Source organism: Nycticebus coucang, chromosome 2 (genome assembly GCF_027406575.1).
Source record: "Nycticebus coucang isolate mNycCou1 chromosome 2, mNycCou1.pri, whole genome shotgun sequence".
Lineage (NCBI taxonomy): Eukaryota > Metazoa > Chordata > Mammalia > Primates > Lorisidae > Nycticebus > Nycticebus coucang.
In genome coordinates this window covers 105,762,932-105,788,264 of record NC_069781.1, presented here as the reverse complement: position 1 = coordinate 105,788,264, position 25,333 = coordinate 105,762,932, and the positions used below count along the sequence as shown (strand labels likewise).

The following is a 25,333-nucleotide window of genomic DNA, read 5'->3' as shown; positions in this document are numbered from 1 at the left end:
ATTTACGGATTATAATTAGTCTGAGTGAATATGATTTCATAAAGAAATATTAGAATTATAGCAGCGTTTCTGAAAGCATGTACTGCCATTAAGACAGTATCATATCTTAAGACATGATAGCAGAAAAAAATAACACATTGTGAACCATCCATCCTACACTAGGGAGGACAGAATTTCAGTGTCTAGCAAAATATTCAAAGTATTTAATGTAGAAATATTTTATATATATTCCCTAGAGATGAAAATTTTGTAGAGGTGAATCACACACTGTGACTTGTGATTTTGACACATAAAGAGCCACATCCCTTCACCTTGCTACAAATGACATTATTTCATTCCTTTCTGTGGCTGAGTACTACTCTATGTACCACATTTTCTTTACCTATTCAACTCATTAATTGAAGGACACTTGGGTTGATTCCAAATCTTTGCAAATGTGAATTGTGCTCTGTGATAAACACTTGAGTGCAGGTGTCTTTCTGAAAAAATGTTTTCATTTCCTTTGGTCAGATACCCAGTAGTAGAATTGCTGGATCAAATGGTAAGTCTACATTTATTTGTTTGCGGAATCTCTATAGTGTTTTCCATCGAGGTTGAACTAATTTTCAGTCATACCAACACTGTATAAACATTGTTTTCTCTCTGCATCCATGTCACCAGGTGTTTTTCTTTTCTTTTTAATAATGGCCATTCTCATATGGGAAAGGTGGTGTCTCATTTTAGTTTTAATTTGAATTTCCTTGAGGCTTAGTGACATTGAGAATTTTTTCATATGCTTATGGGCCATTTTTCTTTTTTCAAAAAACTTCTGTTCTTGTCTTTTGTCCACTTTGTGGAGGAAGCTGGGGAACATAATCCTAAGTGAATAATCTCAGGAATAGAAGACCCAACACCATATGTTCTCACTAATAAGTGGGAGTTAATAGATGCTTACACATGGGCAATAAAAGACACAAGAAAGCAAGAAGGGAGGAGGTGAAAGGGTGCGTGTAGGATCAAAAATTATCTTTTGGGTACAATGAACGCTATTTGGACACACCAAAAAAACCCTGAATTAAACTTTATACAAGATATCCCTATAACAAAAACATTTGTATTCCTTTAATAAATATTTTCAATTTTTTTAAAGAAGAACAGCATCAATTTAACACACTTGACCTGAGGAGTACTCATTATGTTCTAAATTTGCACAGCAAGAATAACATGGAATCATGCAGTGCTGTTAAGAAAAGATGATTTTTCTCTATGGCTTCTTTAAACTTCCCCCTGAAATGTTTACATCACAAAAGAGCCTTTCTTCAAAAAAAAAATTAGAGACATAGACATGAAACAGAATAGAAAACCTAGACATGAAACCAGTCTCTTCCACCATCTGATCTTCAATAAACCAAACAAGAGCACACACTAGGGAAAAGAATTCCCTATTTAATAAATGGTGCTGGGAGAACTGGATAACCTCATATAAAAGACTGAAACTGGATCCTCACCTCTCACCACTTACAAAAATAGACTCAAGATGGATAAAAAATTTTAATCTAAGACATGAAACAATAAACATCCTAGAAGAAAATGTGGGAAAAACTCTTAAGGATGTTAGCCTGAGGAAAGATTTTGTGAAGACTTCAGTGGTATTATATCAACAACCAAAATTAACAAATGGAACTTAATTAAACTGAAAAGCTTCTGCACAGCTAATGACTCAACTACTAAAGAAAATAGACAACCTTCAGGGGGGAAAAGATGTTTGTGTGGTGTGAATATGGCAAAGGATCTACAGGTTGATGACTAGGATCTACAAAGAACTCAAATTAATCAACAAAAAAAGAGAAAATAATCTCTTCTATCACTGGGCAAGAGACAGGAACAGAACCTTCTCTAAAGAAGACAGATGAATGGCTAACAAATGTTTGGAAAAAAATGCTCATTGTCCCTAATCATCAGAGAAATGTAAACCAAAACTACCCTGAGATATCACCAAACCCCAGTGAGAATAGCTCACATCACAAAGTCCCAAAGCTGCAGACGCTGGTGTGCATGTGGATAGAAGGGAACACTTTTACATTGTTGGTGAGACTGCAAACTAATGCAGCCTCTTTGGAAATAAATATGGAGAATCCTCAAAGAACTCAAAGTAGACCTTTCATTTGATCCCACAAACCCATTACTAGGAATCTACCCAGAAGAAAAAAAAAATCATTTCATCATAAGGACATTTGCCCTAAATTGTTTATCACAGTTCAATTTATAATTGCCAAGATGTAGAAACAACCTAAATTCCCACCAACCCAGAAATGGCTTAATAAAGTTTATACACCATGAAATACTATTCGGCATTTAAAAAAGATGGAGACATTACACCTTTTTTATTAACCTGAATGGAGTTGAAACACATTCTTCTTATTAAAGTATCATAAGAGTGGAAAAGCACGTATCCCATGTACTCAGTACTAATATGAAGCCAGTAGATGGTCTAATACTTGCCCACAAAACAGAAAACTCAATTCAATTCAAGCTGAGGGAGTGGGGAAGAAGGGAGGTGGGAGGGGGAGGGGGAGGGTGTGTGTGTGCTCCCACTTAATGGGCACAATGTAAGGGTATATGGCACAACTTTTAGGTGGGGGACACTACAACAGGGACTCTTACTTACAAATGCAAACATTGTAACCTAATTGTTTGTACCCTCATATTAACCTGACATTTAAAAAAAGAATGCTAAAAAAAAGAGCTCTTCTTCATTTCCCCAGCACAGATGTTCTCTGGATAACATTGGGCAGTAACGATACTTACGTGTCAGCAAATATGCTACATAATGGGCTAAGAAAAAGAGGGAAATACTAACCCAGCTTGATAAGAACTTTACTTAAATTTTCTATAAAGTCATTTGAAAACTGTGAAGAGACTAGGATATAAAAAGGCAACACAGCCTATACTCCATCCTTGGATAGTAGGTCCCATGAGTAGCCATGGCAGGATCCAAGGAGGAGAGACATCATTTGGAAAATATTGTCCCATAAGCCTATCTACCTTATGTTATGTTCTTCCATTTTTGTGAGGAAAAAAAAAAAAAAAAGATGTTCAAAGACATCTTATGAAGTAGCATTAAAAATTTTTGGATAAAAAGTATTCTTAAATCATAAAACACACTAACTATATTCCTGATGCTTATGTACCACCATAACTTTCCAGACTATAGCATTGGGTTTTTCACATGTCCTTGGGATTCCTAGCTGACATGTCTAGTTCTCCCTGTGAAATCATGACCTCTTGAAAGCACAGTTAAGTCTTTTCCAACTTTGTTTGCTGTATACCTAGCACAGAATCTAAAAGATATCATGTACTCAATAAACTTCTATTGCACATCTATCAAATAAATAAATAGAATTATCATTAGCAAGTAAATTTAATTAAACTGAATCTTCCGAAATTATTAGATTAAATTTTATCAGTCAATCTAAAAGACAAGAGGCCTAGAGATATTACAGACTCATATCTCCAAGGCAATCTCAAAAGAATGCTGTTAGAAGGTGTAATAGATAGTATCATTTTTACTCTTTCCTTTGGTTCCCCTAATTAGCTTTCCAACTGTATGTTTCACTCATCTTGGATTATTTCCAGTATCGTTAAAGTTCAAGAATAAATCTATAAAGATAGCTGGAAACAAAATTATTGACATTTTCAATTTCACCTTTGGAAAATTCAAGAATCAGTAGCACTTGTTTACCAAGATTCACCTTGCAATGAAGAAAATTTCAAGGCACAGGCTTAAAGAAAACTGTCTTTCATAAAAACAATAAATTTCACAAAATAAAAAAACATACCTGGTACCTAAGTTTATTTATTGCTCTTTTCATATCATTTTGAATTCCCTGAACAGTTTCTTCTTAGAAAGAGTTGTACAATATTGAGATTTAAGAATCAAGTCAAACAGATGTTAGGGAGTCTGAGCCTCCTTCAGCTTATTAGAAAGTCTGGTTAAGATTTACTGTATTTCCAAGGCCTTGGTTGAACAGTGGAATCCAATGTCTTAATGTGCTGTTATAGACAGATGTTATTTCCTATTTAATCTCACCATCCAAAAGTAAGGATTCATTGCTATGTAGAGACATTTTCTATCATTTTGCTGCTAGAAGGTCATGGTTGAAGATGATATAAAATGATAAAATGTGTTCTTCAGGGTTATTTCATGGTTATTCAAAAATAATGAACTTTCTTTAAAACCTCACGTGCTGAGCTAAGTGACAATAAAACTTTAAGATTTGAAGGGGAGAAGCATTAGTAAAATGCAGAAAATAAATACAGCATCAGAGAAGTTAGTTGGCTGATGACTCAACAGTGGTTGAGACAGAAGTGAGATAAACATACGGGGAATCCCACATGATCCCCTCACACAGCTACCTCAAGTCCCCTCCTTGACAACTGATGCTAGACCAGATGGCCTTGGGCTCACTGCATTTCCCTGGGCTTGCCGACTTGGTCGTGGGGATAAGCCCATCCTGGGTGCTTCTTACCACATTCTGTGGTCTGACTTATTCCCCCACCCTTGCCTGGCATCAGCTCAACCTGATAGGTGCTCTCAAGTGTGCTTTGTGATTGTTTCTAGAAAAAGTTTTCTAGTATTATGCTCCTCAAAGACAGTGGAACAATCAAAATTAGTCTGAAAAATGATTAAAAGTAAATTTGAGAAATTATCCTTACCTTCCTAAATCAGAAAGAGATAATATACTATTCAAAATAGCAATTTATTTGAATATATATGTGCACACATATATGTATGTATGTATGTACATATATATAGATTGCAGTGAGTTGTCGTATTCCTTAATTTTTTTTTGCATCAAAGTTATGAACTTCATTAAGATTAAAAATAAAAATTTTGATGTTAGGCAATAGTCCTACTCAGAAATTATATATCATATCACCTATTTAGAAAAAGCGAAACAAAATTCCAACAACTTACTTGAATATATTAATTCTTTCACTTAGTAAATAAAAGTGCATTGAGCACCAACTATCATATGCAAAGCACTGTGGGAGATAAAGCGGGGCATGACTCAAGAGAATCCATGGTTAGACTCTAACACAGGATGTGAGAGAGGGACTGTAAGTATCTGTCATGCAGACAGATTAAAAAAATAGATAATACTTGTTTTTCCCAAATGTATGCAAGCATCTTAATTGCTTAAGAATGAAACCAGTGTCTGAAAGAGCAAACACTATGAGAAGAGAGACAAGTGTAACGGAACCTCCGGAGAACATGAACATAAACCATGCATTTTCAAACAGTGACTTGTTGCTTTAGGCTCCAATGATAAAAATGAAATAAAGATGAATGTGTGGATCACAGCAGGGCAGATTTTACCCATAAATGCAGAGGAAATGGGATAAGCCAAAACAAAAAGGTATGCTGACTCTCTGGAAAGGATCTTTAAATCTAAATAAAGACACATATGTTCTGGCATCTTTGGGGAGAGTTATAAATGAAAAATTACACTATTACTTAAAGGATTTTATTATTTTTCTTTTTTTTGTAGAGACAGAGTTTCACTTTATTGCCCTCGGTAGAGTGCCGTGGCATCACACAGCTCACAGCAACCTCCAACTCCTGGGCTTAGGCGATTCTCCTGCCTCAGCCTCCCGAGTAGCTGGGACTACAGGCGCCCTCCACAACGCCCGGCTATTTTTTTGTTGCAGTTTGGCTGGGGCCGGGTTTGAACCCGCCACCCTCGGTATATGGGGCCGGCACCCTGCTCACTGAGCCACAGGCGCCGCCCTTAAAGGATTTTATTAAAAGACCAAACAACATTGTATTTGTGGTTGAATGGCTTCAGTAAAGATGAATCTTATATACCATTCGTGGCAAACTGACAAATGCTCCCAAAGATACATCTATGTCTCAATGTCAGGCCCCTGTGAATGTTACCTAATAGGTACAAGGTGTTCCAGAGGTGATTAAAATCCTTGAGATGAAGAAATCATCTTCAATTACCGTGACAGGTCCTAAGGGCCATCAGAATTATCCTTATAAGAGAGAAACAGGCAGGGACTAGCAGACCACACCCACAAAAGAGAAGGTGGCATGACAACAGAGGCAGAGACAGCAGTGAGGTGGCCACAGTGAGGGAATGCAGGAGTCACCAGAAGCCAGCGAAACAAAGAACGTATTTCTAGAGCTTCTGGAGGGCTTGTGGCGCTGCTGACATCTTGAGTTCAGACCATTGATACTGATGCTAAACTTCTGGCCTCCAAAACTATGACAGAATAAATTCTGTTATTTTAAGTCATCTACTTTGTGGTGATTTTCTTTTAGAAGAGCCACAGGGAACTAACACACCATTCATATGAAATTACATACTGATATTTTAGGGGGAAATGTGGGAAGGTTCCACTTTAAGTGGTACTTATATCCCTTTGGATCGCACAGGTAAAGCAAATCTTTCAGGAAAGGACTTTATGATGCTGAGTCACTCTGCCACATGCATGCTCGGTGGCTCCCACCTGGCTTCACTGTGAAAGAAGCTAATCCCTGCACTGCTGGAACCTAAGGAAGGCAGAAGACAAAGGGGCCCTGGACTGGTAATAAGAGAAGAAAGCAACTTATTCAGCATCAAATTATCAGAAAAACACACAACTTATTATTAAAGAATTAGTTACTTTGTTATCACCAGATTTACAGAAAACCTATTCATTCTAAAAAATGATTAATGACTTTTCAGAGACTGTTTAAATTAGGTAAAAGTCACTAAATCCATGGCAATACTTCTCTATCATTCTACACATTGAGTCAGTATGGAAGATGCTATAAGGAAATCAAATCAGAAACAGGGAGGGTGTGCCCATCCTTCTTCAGGATATAACCTTCTGGATCTGGTGCTATTCCATTCTTTCCATTATCACCTGCCTTTTAAGTTCTTAATGTACCTTAACATTATTTTAATGAGAGTTTAAATAAAACTTTTATTTAGGAGGTAGTGAAAGTTTATCTTGTTATGATGAATCTGAATGGATTTAGGCATGGCTATTAAAAGGGAATTCTTTAGCAAAAGCACAGTTAACGTAATCAGTCACAGTAAGCATGTGATCTACTCTTTTGGCCTGGTGAAAACCTCTGTTTCAAGTGGTCTTCAGCCCTCGTTTGGTCATCTTGAGTCACTGTCTTCCCTAAATCTCACTCCATGGTGTTTGAATGAGGCTCACCTTACCACCTGGGTCCAGGGGAGCACTGGCCAACTGAATGCTACGTCCCACTGGCAAGGATTGGCTCAAGGGTGGTCAATAAGTCCATGCTGAATGAATGAGAGCAGAACCTGGGAATTTGGCTTGAGCTCTTGGGAAAAATATCCATTCATATGGTCGACAAATCCTTGTTGAAAATCCTACACTGTGTCAGGAATTTTTTTATGTTCCGGGGCTATAGTTTCTACTCTTGTGGAGCTTATCCTACTGAATGGAATAAACAAATAAAGGCATAACAGCTGAAGAACTGAAAATTCCAAAGAGCAAAAATAAAGAACAGTAATCGTGTTTCTAAGTTAGTAAACGGTATGCCTGAAGCTACTACACAGCGCTGCTCATGAATTAGGCCAGTGTAGAGGAAAATAAAACTGAAAGAAGGAAAGATGCAGACTGCTGATGAGAACATCTAGTTACCAAGTTCAACCTATATTGAATAAAGTGGTAATTTTGATTTCCTTTGTTGTTTAAGCCTATTTGATTTGAGATTTTTGTCACCTGCAATGTAAAGATGCCCAATAAGTCCACCACTTATTTTTACTCCACAACCAATAAACCATGAAGGATTCTATACTGGCAGTACAAAATGATCCCTCAATTATATAACAAACTTGAGGAAGTGATATATTTTTAAAATCTATGGCAACGTAATATGCCTAGTACAGTAAGAGAGACCCATCACAGAGAGTTCTCAAAGAACCGAAAGTAGAACTACCATTTGATCCAGCAATCCCACTACTGGGTATCCACCCTCTCCAGAAGAATTCATTATGTCAAAAAGATACCTACACTCTATCAAAGCACTCTTTACAATAGCAAAGATCTGGAATCAACCTACGTGTCCATCAATAAAGTAGGGATAAAGAAAATGTGGCATATATACACAATGAAATATTACTGAACCATAAATACAGGGGCATCATGTCTATTGCAGCAATGTGGATAGACCTAGAGGCCACAATCTTAAGCAAAACAAACCAGAGAAAGACAAATGCTACATGTTCTCACTTAGAAGTAGGAGCTACATAATGTGCATATGGAAGCAGAATGTGGAATGATGGAAAATGGAGACTTGGAGGGGTGGGCCGTGGGAAGGGTTGGATAATAAGAAATTATTTAATGGGTACAATGTACATTATTCATTATTCCAGAGAAAATCCCTGACTTTACCACATACATAATCTGTCCATGTAACAGAATTACATTTATAGCCCATAAATGTATTAAAATAAATAAAATTTAAAAAGAAAGTAAGGGAATATGATCCGAAAAGATATCACACAGAAGGTAATGTTGGTCTATAGTCTCTCAACAGATATTATTAGGGAAAAGATATTATATAGATGATTCTGAAAAGAAACAGAATATGCAAAGACAGCATAGGAAAAAAGTTGCCTGTCTGGCTGAGGGAAGACTGTACAAGGGGGAAGGCAGGGTAGATGGGGGAGGGAATTAGTAGCTCAGAAAAGCTAAGGATATAGGCTGTGCAAGTACTGGTTTGCTTTCTTAGGAGCTTGAATTTAATATTGAAAATCTAACAGTGCAATATAGCATAAAGGCAATACTTACGTTCTTAATATAAATGTATTAAAATTGAATAAAGACACAGATTCATTCTGCAGACCAGTGTACCATGACTATAAACTATACCACAGTATACCACAGTGGGTCACCTCCTGTGCCTCACCTCACACCCTCTTTGCTCACCTTTTATTCTGGGCAGGGCTGAGCTAACCGGTCCCTCACAAGTGTAATGTGGCAGCACTTCTTAAGTGCCAAGAAGTTCTCTGTCTCTTGGTCACTTCTCATCTTTGTTGTCTTGGGCTGAGACTCCTGCAGAAACCCAGTTGCAACTGATTTATATTCCTCACCCTATAGCTAGGAGTTACCCCCTCAAGGGCAGTTCTGTGTCCTGTTGCTCTCTCAGGACTGGGAATAAATGCATTCCTTCTGCTGTCTCTCATGCGTGTGACTCTGAGACACACCCTACTGGCTTCCCGAGGGGCTTCCAGGGAATGCAAGCCCCAGATGCTCACAGCAGTGACCAGCTAACGATGTACCTTTTTACTGGTTTGCCCGGCTCCTCTCTTCCACTCCTCTCTTTGATAACATCCCTTTCCAAAATAGACTACGTGCACAGAAGGACAGCACAGGCCCGGCTTTCTGGGAAAACTCTGGCTGGTATAGTTGGCTTTCCAGAATAGACTATGGGTTGCATTTTAAAATGCTGCATCAAATACAGTAAGAAAATCAAAGAGATAGATGTCACGTGGAGCAAAGAAAGAGGAAAGGACAGCTGCCTAGTCTTCCATAAGCAAGCAAACAAAACAAATCGACAATCAACCCCAGCGACTCAGAAGACAGCTCTGTGACAGCAATTCCCTCAGTTCCATAAAGACGGAGGAGGAGACGAGTACCGTAGACACAGCTGTGCCATCACAAAGAGAAAGCTGCCTGATCTCTTCTCCAGCATGTGTCAACTGTGCCTAAGTAAAGAACATTCGCTGTTTTTACATTGAAATGTTTGCATTTTTTCATTTGTTTATTAGCCATTTGTCTTTCTTCTTTTGAGAAACTTCTGTTTGTGTCTTTTGCCCACTTTTCAATAGGGTTGTTTTTCCTTGCTGATTCGTTTGAATTCTTTGTAAATTCTGGATATTAGCCCAGATGGATAGCTTACAAATATTTTCTCCCATCCTGTAGGTTGTCTATTTGCTCTATTGATTGTTTCCTTGGCTGTGCAGAAGCTTTTTAGTTAATCAAATTTCATTTAATTTTTTGCAACAATCTGGATGGCATCAGACACCATTCTCTTAAGTGAAGTATCTCAAGAATGAAAAAATGAACACCACATGTACTCGCTATTAAAGTGGAACTAACCAATGAGTCCACATTTGTGCATAGGGAAGTAAATCTCGGTGGAAATCAACTAGGAGGGAGGAGGAAGGCAGAGAAGGACAGAAACCTACCTAATGGGTACAGTGAACACTATTTGGGTGATGGGCACACCTAAACACCTGTGATGCAAGCATCACAACACTGATCCATGTAACCTAAAACATTTTTAGCCCCTTAATATTTGAAATGTTTGCTAATCCCCATGGGTAATATCCTCTCACTCTTTCCTATATCATGTTATAATTTTATCTATGAAGAAAACAGCCATTTCTCAGGCAAGACATTGTCAAAAACTCTGACAAGTCTGAGATTTTTACCCTACTGGCAAGCTAACAAAGGGAGTATGCCAACTTCAAGGTTGCATCCAAAGACTCCTGGATCAAAGCAAACAACTGCATTATTCACAGTACAGCAAGCCAGATGAGCACCAGCATATTTACATCAATTTTCTTGCCTCCAACTCCTATGGGGGAATCATGAATAGGCCCAGATGGGTGTCTATACATCCAGTGGGCTGCATTACGAGAGAAGTCCTGAACTTAGGAAACGCAAACGTTTTCTTCAGGCAGTAGGCATTGCCTGCCCTTTGCTATTACTTTGAAATGAATCTCTTACACTCCAAGTTTTATTAGTAAGTATCTTTTTTTTTTTTTTTTTGAGACAGTCTCACCTTGTCACCCTCAGTGGAGTGCCATGGCATCACAGCTCATAGCAACCTCAAATCTTGGGCTTAAGCAATTCTCTTGCCTCAGCCTCCCAAGTAGTTGAGGCATCCGCAACAACGCCAGCTATGTTTTGGTTGTAGTTGTCATTGTTGTTTGGCAGGCCCAGGCCTGTTTGAACCTGCCAGCCCCAGTGCATGTGGCTGGCACCCTAGCCACTGAGTTCTAGGCACTGAGCCCATATGTATAAATATCTTAAGCTTAGTTTTATATATGAAGCAGAGTAAATTATTATTATTATTATATACAGTAATTCATGATATCTCAAAGTCTATTTTTATTGGCTTAGTTATATTATAATTTTTTAAAAATATTTGGTTTCTTTTAACTATTAATGAATAATAAGAACAGAAAGGAATAAATTAGTTGCTTTCTTAAAGATAAGCAACATCTTTTCCTATTAGGGAGTCCAAAACTTTTCCTACCTTTTACAAATGTTTGTAAATACGAGGTTCTGTGACAGGCAGTGCTACAAAATTTCATAGGATCACAAGGGGTTTCTTTACATAACTGTGGATTTTCTCCTGGTGGTGTGCAACAATTCAAATTAGCACAACAGTTATATACATGGAGTAAGACAGGTCATTTGAGCAGCTTTTATAACATTACACAGGTATTAATGTTCCCATTTGATGATGCATTACTTTTTCTAGCAATCTTCTTAACAATAAAATCGTAAATACTTATCTTGATTACAGGAAATGTGAAGTTCTATCACAAGTCCTTAAAGTTAAGAATCATCAAGCATTTAAATATATTTAAATTAAAAAATCAGCTAAAATTGAAGCCCTAAATTGGACAATCTTTGTGAGGTTATCTGCCATAAAAGAGGCTTTTGCTTAAGATACTTTTCTCTTTGTATCTGTGTTAAAAATTAATTTCTCTTCATAATTAAACTAGCAATCTATATAGCTAATGATTTTTAAATCAAAGCCTTTCCTCATTTCTTATCTTCACTACTATGTTCAAAGACTAGACTATAGGAGCTTGTCAGAAGCTGGGTTAAATACAGGGTATCTGAGGGAAAAGTCTTCTATATTTTAAAGGAGGGGTGTGTGTGGTATGTGTGGTGGAGTGGTTAACTGTATCAGATCAGGCATAGTACTGTATTTTTAATCACTCACTCTGTTACAAATGTAAATTATAAATATTCTCTGCTACCAATGATAGCAAACACAAAACCACCTAGGTCTAACACAACATTGAGACAGTGTCTTTTTAATTCCCTTACAACTTCTTTCCCACCCATAAGAGTTAATAGATTTAAAAACCCTAAACAAATTACCTGTCTTTACTGGAGGTAGCTCTGATTTCATAGATATTATATGTGATAGGTAATACTTTAAGTCAAATCACTCCACTAAGTCCAGGAGTAATTCAATTGTTTGCTCAGTTTCCAAAAAACTCCTTCCATTTGGGTCTGGAATTTCATAAACGTTGGGCTTATATTGAAGGAACGTGAGAAAAAGTGGCAGTGAGGAGATCCCAGAAGAACAGTGAGGAGAGCTCTTGAACAGACTAGAGAGTTCAACCTCAATGTCATAAGAGATTTGAACTACCAAGTTCAAGCCTTTTTAAAGATTCTTAATATGTACATCATCTCTCTAACTCTACATCTGCCTGAGAAACAATGACATTCAATAAACATTTTTCCCCCATGGGATGTAACTATAGAAAAAGTTAAGTCAAGGAACTGTAAGTTTTATATTTCTTGGTAAAAAAATAATAAATATATACATAATATTATACATAAAATTTTAGAAGGCATAACTCAGCATGTTTATTTTAATCTAAAATTCTTCTTAAGGTCTTAATAGCCATTGGGACACAAACACATCTGTGAATTAGAAGCAAGTAATATCCTTGTTTTTAGAAGCTCGAGAAATGAAGTTATACTTAGTAAAAGTAATTAGAGCCATAGCCCAGGTAATATATATTGAGCCATTTTTCCTTAGCAATTTAATTCTTAAAAATAGTTTTTATGGTTGCCTTATTAACTAGATATACTACCTCAATTATAATCTTGTAATTCCAATGTTAAAACTATTTTCAAATTTCAAATGTTTTTAGACTTCAGTCATTCTCCACATTATTAAAGCAAAAATGTTCACTAACTGGAACATAAACAGGATCATTTTCACTTCTATTTTTTGATATTTTTCTATTTTTATTACCCAGAATAGTAGCTTAATTATAAAATTTTAAACAAACTAAGCATATACACCATGCTTTAGAAAACTGGACTTTCTTTAGGCCAGTTAAGGCTATGATAATAAGTAAGAAATTCGACATATTTATTTTATGTAATACTAGCAGATATATGTATATGTCATATTTATATATGTAGGTATATATATGTATGTCATATTTAGCAGATATATGTAATCCTTCACAAAAGACATTATTTTGAAAATTTCAAATTAATAAGAGGGTACAAACAATTAGTTTACAATGTTTGTTAGGTAAGGTTACAAAAGGTATTGAAAGCAAACAAGTCTATGCTTTATATGTAAAGTAGAAAAGAAATACTTTTATGCAGTAACACAGTAGATTTGGTACGTATATGATCTACATGCATGTATAATCAAGCTTTTGCAAATGCTCTTAGAACACAGAGGAACTAAGGCTAAAGGGCAATAAACCTTTCAGTGAAAAGTCATCAAAAGTGGAGAAGCCCATTCTAAAAGAACAGCTACAATCAGTCAGAAAAATTCATTCAGATATCCAGGTTTTAGAAAATACTTTGAAGAAGTCTAATGTCGAAGTCACAGCCAGTGAATTTCCAAAATGAGGATGGGGAACAAAATGTCCCCATACCAATTATATTTTTGTCATTCAGAAACTCAGGGCTAATTTGGATTTAGAGTCATAAATAAATGTACTGTTATTTCTCACTAATTATGTTATTTTTTCAATCTTTTTATTGTCAATTTATATGTCTTAGGTCAAAAAATCAATTTTAGTTTATTTACTTGAAATTTTTCTGTTGGTCTATATTTCAAAATAATCTCAAATTTATAGGAATGGTAGAAGAAACATAATAATGTGCTACATCACCCCATGATACTTCAACATGCATTTTCTACAATAAAGATACTCTATTACATAAACCATAATATGACCATCACAATCATCTTGGATGGAATTTCAACTTTTAATACTCAAACCTTGTTCAAATTTCAACCATTCCAGTTGAAATCCAGAATAGCATTTAGATGCTATGCTTTCTCAATTTCCTTCAATATGAAATATCTCCCTGCTCACCCCACTCAACCTCTGACAATTTGCTAAATGGGTCAGCATCAGCACCCTCTCCTGTCTCTCCTTGTCCCCACCCTTGCCTCTCTGTAGATGCTTTCCTTACCCTATGAGGCTTCTGAACACTGTGCCATGCCCCAGCACTTCTGCACCACCCAGCACAAATGCTGACCTGCTAGGATCCAATGACTGGCTTTGGACTGAAGTACTCAAGAAGAGAAGGGGAAAGGAAGAGAGATAACAGATAATTAGATTTTTTTCCATGATTGAATCAATTTCTTGAAATTGATTATAATTTCTATGGGTTACTTATGCTCCACAAAGTTTGCTGATAAAGAGTTTGTAAGAAATGAATAAAGACATCCTAACTCCATGTTTTCTGGAGTACCATTTGACACTAAAATTAAGAGTCTATTACTCTTCTGCAGATTCTCTTTTTAAATGGTATTACTAAAAGGTATAAATTGAATATCTACTAAATTAATTATCCCTATACTCTGTGAGATATTTTTTCTGACATATTTCTCATCACAAATGGGTTTCCTAACTAACCCACATACTTTATAGTAGGTTTATACTTCTTTGCCTGTCTTGGCTGGTGAAGTTTAAATACATAACCATTTAGAGGGGAAAATGAAACAATTAGAAGTGATTTTAGGTAAGGAATGAATAAATTAACCCACTGAAAAGTTACATCAAAGACTATTACTCAGCATTTTATCAATTACCAGCATTTCTGAAAAATCCATCTAGTCATTTGATTATTTATCTCTGGGATCAGTGTCCACAGCTGAACCATTCTCTTTATTCTTGCTATTGTTTTCAGGGACCAGATGAGAGCCATAAGTGACCTTTCATTCACTCTTAGAGAGACAAAGTAATAGAACAGGAAAAAAACTCTGAGATAAATTATGACTAGTCAAATTCTTATTACAGGGCACTGATATTGATTAACTCAAGGTACAATGACCCAAAGGTCAAATTCTCCCTGCTTCCCTTCCTGCACTCCCCAGTGCCTTGATGTTAAGAAAGAAATGGTAGTCGCAAGGATGACTGTAACATACAGAGATGTATGCAAGTCTTTGTGCTTGTCCTTTGATAGTAAGTGAAGAAATCAATAAGAGATAAAACAACATAAAGAACATCCAAGACTCTGAGGGTCTGTCCACAAAATTTTACACCCACATCCATTGAATAGTTTAGAGGGAAAAACAGGTGACTTGCTTATTGCTTTTACATCTGCAGTGAGGCATAAAACGAAAAAACAATGCAGTCTAGTCTTGATATTTCATTTTAAGGAGGATGAGGAATATGAGGATAATTCAAAGTAGTCAAAGCAAACAAAAGAGCAAATCTTTTGAAGTTGAGAAAATATTTTCTCTCATGCAGAATTCTTCTAACATACAATTTTCCCATTTATTTGTCAGGTCAACTAACACTTAAATGAAATATATATACTCTATACTATATCAAATGTGTAGAGAGCTCTTCCCATGACCTCATTTCATGCAAGCCACTATTTCATGCTATCATCAACAGTCTGCCTTTGGTGGATGATAGATTTGATTCTGGAGAACCAGATGTAAATAATAGCAAGTCATGGTGTCTCAAGAGCAGACTTTCAGATGTCATTACTGACTTTCTTATTGGTATTGAAGAAGGTTTCACTTAAGTTAATTACATAGTTTCATCTGTAAGAATTATTTGATCTAAAAGGTAATTTACAAATAATAACATGTATGGAATATAGAGATATTTAAGCTTTTTTAACAAAAAAGATTGAACCTCCCCACACAAACACACAAAACTAAGGGGGAAAAAAACACAAAAATTCTAAGTGTCATCCAGTGACTAGACAAAGCTAAGTTTGGTGACAATCTCATTTTGAACATTTGTATGTGTTTCACATAAGTCATCTCAGATGACCTCTACTCTTCCAAGAAGAATGTTCACTACAAAAGAAAACAGCTTGACTTCTGTTGGCTTCTTAATCCTTCCATTGGTCTCAAGCAAAATACTATCAATTCAACTAATCCTGCAAATCAGAAGTAATCACCACTATGGAACGGCTTTGCTTTTCTCAAGGAAAGTCTTTTTGATGCCCTGTTTAGTGAATAGTAAGAGTGACCTCTAGTGACTTATTTCTTGGTGGTGTATTGAACTAATTGATTATTGAATTACTTTAGTGTACCTTTCTATAAGTAGTGTATTTTATTTAAGCAGAATAGCAGTTTCCATTGCAGGACCCATGGATTTTTATTTGATGTAAACATTCACGTTTTATTAACAAGCCTTCCCACAAAAGATTAGTTGAATCTGAACATCTAGTACTGCATTTGACCGAAAGGGTCAGTAGTGCATGTTTAGGTGTGGCACACAAAGTATAGGATTAAGTGAGATAGGATTGAATGCTGATGCACAGTGTCTGCACCGAGGTCAGTGCAATCAATGCACGTGAATTGCCCTGGCATGATCCTGCAGGAGAAGAACACTGAGTGATGGCAAACTTTATAATGACTGGCTAATAAACTCCTGAAAGCTACTCCCGGTTATCCTCCAACAATGTAAACTTCTGAATATAGTCTCTAGCATTTGTCTGAACTGATTTCAAAAGAGATTTTGGTAAGAGGGGGATAAGCCTGAGCATGGAGAGATAGCAATGGAAGAAAAAAAAAGTACTCTTTGTGCAAGAAAGATATTTTAAAAATTCTAATTTCATGGTTGGATTAAATTACTTAAGAAAGGGAAACATCTCCCTGATCCAGATTTAATCCAAGCCAAAAAAAAAAAAAATTTAACATTTTTTGTGTATGATAAAATCAGGTGCATTAGATTCTGCTCAACTATTTGGAATATCATGATTGGATTAGTATCACAGCCTGATCTAGAACTAAAAGCTTCCTAAATTTTTATCAAATAAAGAAAAATCAAAATAGAGCCCCCAATGACAAATTAAATAATGTAAAATATTAGCATTCAGTGAAAAATAATTTTCAAGATCATCTAAATGACTGGTAAGTTTTGTCTTTAAGCGAGAACTTTCTGCTATTACAAATGAAGCCCCTGTCAGGGGAGTGTCCAAGTGTCAGTCCCATAGTCGTTAGGGTAGGTTGTTAATTTGGGGGTCTTAAATTTAGATTTGCCTACAGGTGCTCTGTCCCTGTCGTGCATGGAGTTAATTAGTACCTCAACTCTGAAGCTGCCAAGGTTAGCCAAACTGTGCACTGCTAACATCCAAGTTGATGCAGTATGATGTAATGTCTGCCAGTTATTTCTCCGTTAGGCTTAATTCTTATAAAATGCTAAACTCCTAAAAAAGGAATACATGACAGCGTTTGCAGGCTAATCCCTTACTAAGAAGTTACTTTCAGATTTTACAAAACATTCACTTCCTCCATGCATAGTCGAATACATAGATAATAAAGTAAAAACGGGCATTATATATTTTAGACTCCCTCACAAGAGGAAAGAACAAAATTGTGCTTTTCAGTTGGCAGTTCAGTAGATATTTTTTGAGAGGTTTTTATTTTTAGGAGCACGCTCTGCAATTCCCACTCCAGATTTTACCAATGATAAAAATACAAAGTTTTCCAGACAGCCTACGGCAAGTTTTAAACCATTCGCTGTACTTACGTGGATTTCCTGCTGCTACTGGGCTCCAGGTCTGCCCAGCGAGAAGCAGCAGCACCTTGAGGAAGGATTCGGAGACTGAGGCCATGCTCGCTCTCCTCCGGCGCACAGAAGACAGAGCGGAGCTGCTCCGCGTTGGCCCTGCTCTCACTGTGTCCCCTGCCAGCTTCAGTGATTCTCTCTCTCTCCCTCTCTCTCTCCCTCTCGCTCGCTTTCTCAGGCACTGGCAGCTGCGCTGGTTGGGGAGAAGCCGCAGGTTCTCTACCGTCCTCCCCTGCTGCAGACACCCCCTCGCGCCCCGCCCCGGCCCCCTGCAGCGTCTCCCAGGACTGCCACCTTGGGGTCGCCTCTCCAGCTTCCCTGGAGCTCCAGCAGCGCGGCCGCAGCTCCAAGTTCCGAGGGCGCAGGTTGGCGATGTGTCCTGGACACACGCCTCTGGAGGTGGCAGGTGGCAAAAGGGAGTCCGGGAGGAGAGCGCGCAGACCCTCCCTACGACTCTTCTCCCGAGCACTGCCCCGCTCTCTCGATCTGGGCAAGAGCCTTCCCCATCTTTCCCCTCCCGCCGGCTTTCCCTGGTGCACCTGCAGCCCCTCTCCCCGACCCGGGCGGGGCGGGGCCGGGAGGCCTGGGTCCTCGCAGTCACCCTCTGGCTGCGGGTTGAAAACCGCCAGACGCTATCTCTGGCCCATTCGTCCCATATAGAAGGAGCATCCAGGGAAGATCATTTTCTGTTTCGGTTCAAATGAGAAAGATGGAGCTGCAGTAACTCGGTAGCACACACGCTCCTGCGGGTGCGCGCACACTTCCACTTTGCTAGGAATTCTGACTGTCTGGAAAGAAGCACAGGAGAGTGAAGCCAGGTTATGCAAGCGCAGAGTTGAATCCTATCTTTATCTTAAATGTTAACATTTCGTTCCACAGGATTTTTTGGCATTGAATTTTATTTTTAAAATATTGCATGATATATTATCTTGATTGCTAAGTGTTGCTCAAGGTTTATGCCCGGGATAAGTGTATTAGTCATTGTACCCTAGTTCTGCCTCTCCTAGAAGTCAAAAATTTAAATTTCATTCCAGCTTTGAATGGGAAGGAGCAACTCCGGCGTGAGGTGAGTTGTGGCACTCACTATAGCTGAGTCTACTGTATGTTAGAGGGGAACAGGATGGATCCTTGTCTTCCTCTACTTTGCAAATTCACCATACACGCCAAGATTGACAAACTCTCTGAAATTACCACTGCAAGATTCTAAGAAAGGATTTACTAAAGTTGTTTACATGATATCTCAAAAAAAAAAATAATAGCTGTGTGTACTTTTTATCTTCTCTTTGGAAAGAACAGCTTTGAAAATATCCTTGAAAGGCTTTTTTTCCTCATTAAAATGAATTCAAATATAATACTAATATAAGAAGAATCTTAAGAAGTCATTTGTGGATTATTAATTGGATTCACTTAAACCACTTTTGCATAAGAACTATGGAATTCACACCTCTTTCATTACAGGAGAAAGTTATACATCTAAAACTTTGATTGACAGATTGGTTGCCTTGAGTGAGGTAGAAACAGGAAAAGTGGATCTAAATTGGACCTAAAGTAAAACAACAAAATGTCAATTTATTGTTGGGTTGATTTGTCAAGGATCAGAAAAAGTCTTTCAAAAATATAAAGTTGTACATTCGAAGTGTTAGGCTTAATGGAGAAAGGCAAAGAAATTTTTCTACAGTAGAAGACATTTGTAATTTTTTTTTAATTACTCCATTAAGCAGTAAAATCACTGTTGCATTGAGTGTGAATGTATTTTATTACATCACAGGAATATAGTTATACTTATAAGTTTTATTCCAAATACACAAATACATATTCACAGATGAACTCAAAAGGGCAAAGTTGTTCATTATATCCTAAATATACACAATATTTTGTATGCCAAAACAATAAGCATCAGCATTTGTCTTGTGAGATAAGAATCTCTGATTTGGGAGATTTTTCCCTCCTTGACTTTAAACTCATTTAGGTTTATTCCATTTTAGTTTTCTCATTAAAGGAGTTGAAGTCCTCCGATGTAAATATATGTGTGTAAGGGAATTTATTTTGCTATCATTGCTGCTATATGATTAAGTTTTTATTTCAATCAGCATAGACACTTTGCTGTGGTGATAATGCTGGCAATGAATTTTGCAAGGTAAGAGTAGTGAGCTTATAGAAATTACCTGGCCTATTAGCATAGCATCTGCTGCAGCCATCACACACTCTATATGTAAAGGACAAAGGAAAGCATTAATTTGAGGTGGCTGATGTAACTGGAACACTGGATGTCCTAGGAAAGATTTTAGCTGTGACAAGTATAAATGCTTTCTGTGTTAAGCTTTACTTCCTTTCTTCCCCATTTTCCACAACAATGCAGTTGAAATGGAAACTTTTTGCTTACCTTCCATTTAACCTTAACCTAGATAATAAATAAAATTTTTACATTTTGTTTTGGATAATTATTGAATAATTCAACCAGAATACAAAGGTAATAAAATCTAATTTATAATAACAAAATTTAGAATTGCAGTATATTACATTGGAACAAATGATGCCAAGGTGTGTTTAATGACTGGCTTAATTGTAAGACTTCAAATGTTTGTTAAGATAAACTCTTTTTAAAACTTTTCTAGGGTGGGGGGCAGAGAAAATATGGCTGACTGAAGTCAGCTTTCCACAGAGGCTCCTGTCCAGAAAGAGAGTTAAAGGATAGAAATTTAGCAAGTAACCTGGTGGATTAGAGCTGCACTGAGAGAAGGTTGAAGAACGCACATCAACCCCACTGAGGCCAGCTGTGACCCCAAGGATACAAACAAAAGGTAAAAAAATCCATCACCAAGGGGATGGGAGTCCCCCTCTCCCATGAGAATGGCTCAGAGTGCCCACAAAACAAAGGTCCTCCCACTACACTCCATGGAGAGAGTCCCTACGAACTGGACCTACTTCCCCAACTAGAATGCCATGGCATTCTCTGGCCAGGCATAAAACTGTATAAAACTATATATTCTCTACCTGCAATTCTGAGCTCCCAATACTCCCCTCCACTCTCAGCCTGAGGTCTGGAGGCCTGTCCCCCAGGAGTACAGATTCTTGGGTGATTTCTCAAGGGGTGTGGACAGGGCCTGGACTGCAGCTGGTCCATGCTGATTCTGAGGCAGAGGAGTGAGGAGAGGACGGTCGGTTGAGAGGGAACCACACGGGAGCAGCGGTGCCCTGAGGGGAAGAGCAGCAGCTATTATTGGCAACAATAGGGCTCACCCTGGGATATTCCAGAGTCACACCCCCTATCTCTCTGGGCAACCAGAGGAGGCCAGGCATCTTCTCAGGTGGCAACCACTGGCGGAACAGATCTGGGATGGAAATGCAGGCCCTGTGAGTTAAGGGTTTGCCTGAGGTGGTACTGGCCTGGGTGGAGTGCAGGGACTAGAAAACGCATGCACAGAGCCTGGAGATTCCCAAGGTGGAGCAGACGCAGAGGACTGCTTTACTGAGCCTAAGATGCATGTGGCCCTCGGGATTGTCAGCCTATAGACAAAGGAAGGCAAGAGGCTAGAACTGACAGCTAACCATGTTGCGAACACAAACCCACAGGAGCAAAGACAGGGCCTGAGGTGCAGGTTCTGGGAACTCGAAACAGTTTATCTTCTGCAGGAGAATTTAGCAGGACAGAAACAAATTCCACAAAGTGTTCTGTTCTGTCAGTAACATCAATCAGGGGTGGGGCTGGAACTGAGTGAACACCCCCCAGCCTCCATCAAGCGCCCAAGGTTATAAAGCCTCACCTCCCCCTGCTGGATAGAGGCAGAGAGCAGCAGCCTGGCTGAGCAGACATAGATTTCCTTGTGATTCAGGCAAGTGCAAACCACTGGAGTAACTGCTCATTGGAGGCAACTGGGTCACAGCCCTGTGGGGTTATCAGTGACTGGGTGTGACAGAGGTGCAAGGTGGGGAAGGAGGCGTCAACCTTCCCAGACTAAACTATTTGCTGGGTTGGTCCTCCTGACATCACAGAGCATTGGAGCAAGTCATGTTTGAGTAGTCAGCAGACTCCTATGATCTAGTTGCCAGAGACTTTTTAACTCTCCCACCTGAGACAGGTGCTAACTGAGACAATTGATTTGGAACTGAGCCAATCACCTGAGGACTATCCAAGTGGTGCCCTGGGTGTGTGGTTGTAGTAAGGATTGATTTTTCTTTCCCAATTGTTCCCATGGGTGGCGAGGTGACTTAATTTCTGCCATTTCTCCACATCTGAGACTTCAACCCAGAGTAACTATTTCACTAGGGTCAGACAGAGACCAGCTGAAAACAAGACAGAGCCCCTTAGCCCCACCACACCAAACAGGTCTCCAGTTTCTCAGGTCATAGCAATGTATGGGTGCTCGACAAAGCTCCAGGGAAAAAGTCAAATGGTGTAAATAATCATGGGGCGGATTCAGCAGAAAAACTCTGGTAACATGAATAACCAGAATAGACTAACCCCTGCAAGGAAAGATATGGCAGAGATAACTGAAGATCCAATTCATAAACAGCTGGCTGAGATGTCAGAAACCGAATTCAGAAATTGGAATGCAAACAAAAGTAATAGATGGAGGAAAATTTGAAATTAGAAATTCGAGGAGCAATTCTAAAGTCAGAATTAGAAATTCGAGGAGAAATTTAAAAGTTGTCTCAGGAATTTAATGAATTTAAAGACAAAACCACCAAAGATTTTGATGCACTGAAGCAAGAATTTGCAGCCCTCAAATAGCTGAAAAATACAGTACAATCCCTCAGTAACAGAGTGGAGCAAGCAGAAGAAAGGATTTCTGACATTGAAGACAAAGCCTTTGAACGCTCCCAAATCTCAAAGAGAAAAATAAATGGAGAGCAAAAATAGATCATTCTCTCAGAGAGCTCTGGGATAATTCAAAGAAGGCTAATATCTGCCTCATTGGAATCCCTAAAAGTGATGAAGTGGCTTCGCAAGGCAAGAGGCCCTTCTCCATGAAATTATGAAAGAGAATTTTACAGACATGCCAAGAGATTCTGAAATTCAGATAGCAGACAGTTTCAGAACCCCAGTATGACTCAACTCAAATAAGACATCCCGCATGCATATCATAATTAAATTCACTAAAGTTAATATGAAGGAGAAAATTCTGAAAGCAGCCAGACATAAGAAATCCATTACCTACAAAGGGAAGAATATTAGAATGACTGCAGATCTCTCTGCTGAAACTTTTCAAGCCAGAAGAGGGTGGGCATCAAATTTTAATCTCCTAAAACAAAATAACTTTCAACCCCAGATCCTGTATCTAGCTAAACTGAGTTTCATTTATGATGGAGAAATTAAATACCTTAATGACATTCATATGGTGAAGAAATTTGCCATAACCAAACCAGCTCTTCAGGATATTTTCAGACCTATCCTCCATAATGAAAAGCCAATCCTCTACCACAAAAGTAAACTCACTCAGAAACTTTTGATTAAACTCCAACTTCAACAGTGAAGAAAGGTTTAAAAATGTCCACTAGACGTTCGAAAAACTCGATACCCAAAATTTCACCAGACTTATCAATATTCTCCATTAATGTGAACGGCTTAAGCTGTCCTCTAAAGAGGCACAGGTTGGCTGACTGGATACAAAAGCTCAGACCAGATATTTGCTGCATACAAGAATCACATCTTACCTTAAAAGATAAATATAGACTCGGGGTGAAAGGATGGTCGTCCATATTTCAGGCAAATGGTAATCAGCAAAAAGCAGGTGTTGCAATTTTATTTGCAGATACAATATGCTTTAAACCAACAAAAGTAAGAAAGGATAAGAATGGTCACTTCATATTTGTGAAGGGTAATACTCAATATGATGAGATTTCAATTATTAATATTTATGCACCCAACTAGAATGTGTCTCAATTTATAAGGGAAGGCCTAACAGACATGAGCAACTTGATTTCCTCCAGCTCCATAATAGTCAGAGATTCCAACACTCCTTTGGCAATATTGGATCAATCCTCCAATAAGAAGCTGAGCAAAAAAATTTTAGATTTAAACCTAATCATCCAACATTTGGATTTAGCAGGCATCTACAGAACATTTCATCCCAACAAAACTGAATACACATACTTCTCATCAGCCCACAGAACATACTCCAAAACCAACCAAATCTTAGGTAACAAGTCTAACCTCAGTAAATTTAAAGGAATAGAAATTATTCCTTGCATCTTCTCCGACCACAGTGGAATAAAAGTTGAACTCAGTAACAACAGGAATCTCCAAACTCATACAAAAACATGAAAACTAAATAACCTGATACTGAATAATAGCTCGGTCATAGATGAGATTAAGAAGGAAATTGTAAAAATTTTGGAACAAAACGACAGTGAAGACATGAATTATAATCTCTGGGATACCGCAAAGGCTGTCCTAAGAGGGAAATTTATAGCACTTCAAGCCTTTCTCAACAGAATGGAAAGAGAGGAAGTTAACAACTTAATGGGACTTCTCAAGCAACTGGGAAAGGAAGAACATTCCAACCCCAAACCCAGTAGAAGGAAAGAAATAACCAAAATTAGAGCAGAATTAAATGAAATTGAAAACAAAAGAATTATACAAGAGATCAATAATTCAGAAAGTTGGTTTTTAGAAAAGGTCAGTAAAATAGATAAACCTTTGGCTAACCTAACCAGGAAAAAAAGAGTAATATCTCTAATCTCATCAGTCAGAAACAACAAAGACTAAATAACAGCAGACTCCTCAGAAATTCAAAAAAATCCTTAATGAATATTACAAGAAACTTTATTCTCAGAAATATGAAAATCTGAAGGAAATTGACCAAAACATGGGAGCATGTCACCTTCCAAGACTTAGCCAGAATCAAGTGGAAATATTGAACAGGCCAATATCAAGTTCTGAAATAGCATCAACCATACGAAATCTCCCTAAAAAGAAAAGCCCAGGACCAGATGGCTTCACATCAGAATTCTATCAAACCTTTAGGAGGAACTAGTACCTATATTACTCAACCTGTTCTAAAATATAGAAAAAGAAGGAAGATTACCCAACACGTTCTATGAAGCAAACATCCCCCTGATCCCCAAACCAGGAAAAGACCCAACAAGAAAATAACATTATAGACCAATATCACTAATGAATATAGATGCAAAAATATTCAACAAGATCCTAACAAACAGAATCCAGCAACACATCAAACAAATTATACATCATGACCAATTTGGTTTTATCCCAGGTTCTCAAGGCTGGTTCAGTATATGTAAACCTATAAGTATAATTCAGCACATAAACAAATTAAAAAACGAAGACAATATGACTCTCTCAATTGATGCAGAAAAAGCTTTTGATAATATCCAGTATCCCTTCATGCTCAGAACACTTAAGAAAATTAGTATAGAAGGGACATTTCTTAAACTGATAGAGGCCATCTACAGCAAACCCACAGCCAATATTGTATTGAATGGAGTTAAATTGAAATCATTTCAACTCAGATCAGGAACCAGACAAGGCTGCCCATTGTCTCCACTGTTCTTTAACATTGTAATGGAAGTTTTAGCCATCGCAATTAAGG

General features: G+C 37.8%; 1 protein-coding gene across 6 annotated transcripts in view; it reads right to left on the bottom strand.

Moving 5' to 3' along the window:
• Positions 1-17,958, bottom strand: part of LOC128576105 (contactin-associated protein-like 3) — an 80,804-nt gene extending 62,846 nt beyond the window's left edge. For all 6 annotated transcript variants that reach the window (XR_008377245.1, XR_008377246.1, XR_008377248.1 and 3 more), the window contains exon 1: positions 17,742-17,958. Coding sequence is in view for 2 of the 6 variants with exons in the window: in XM_053578130.1 (XP_053434105.1) it covers positions 17,742-17,826 (85 nt within the window). In the remaining 4 variants the exon portion in view is untranslated. The remainder of the gene's footprint in view (positions 1-17,741) is intronic.
• Positions 17,959-25,333: the final 7,375 nt, after the last annotated feature.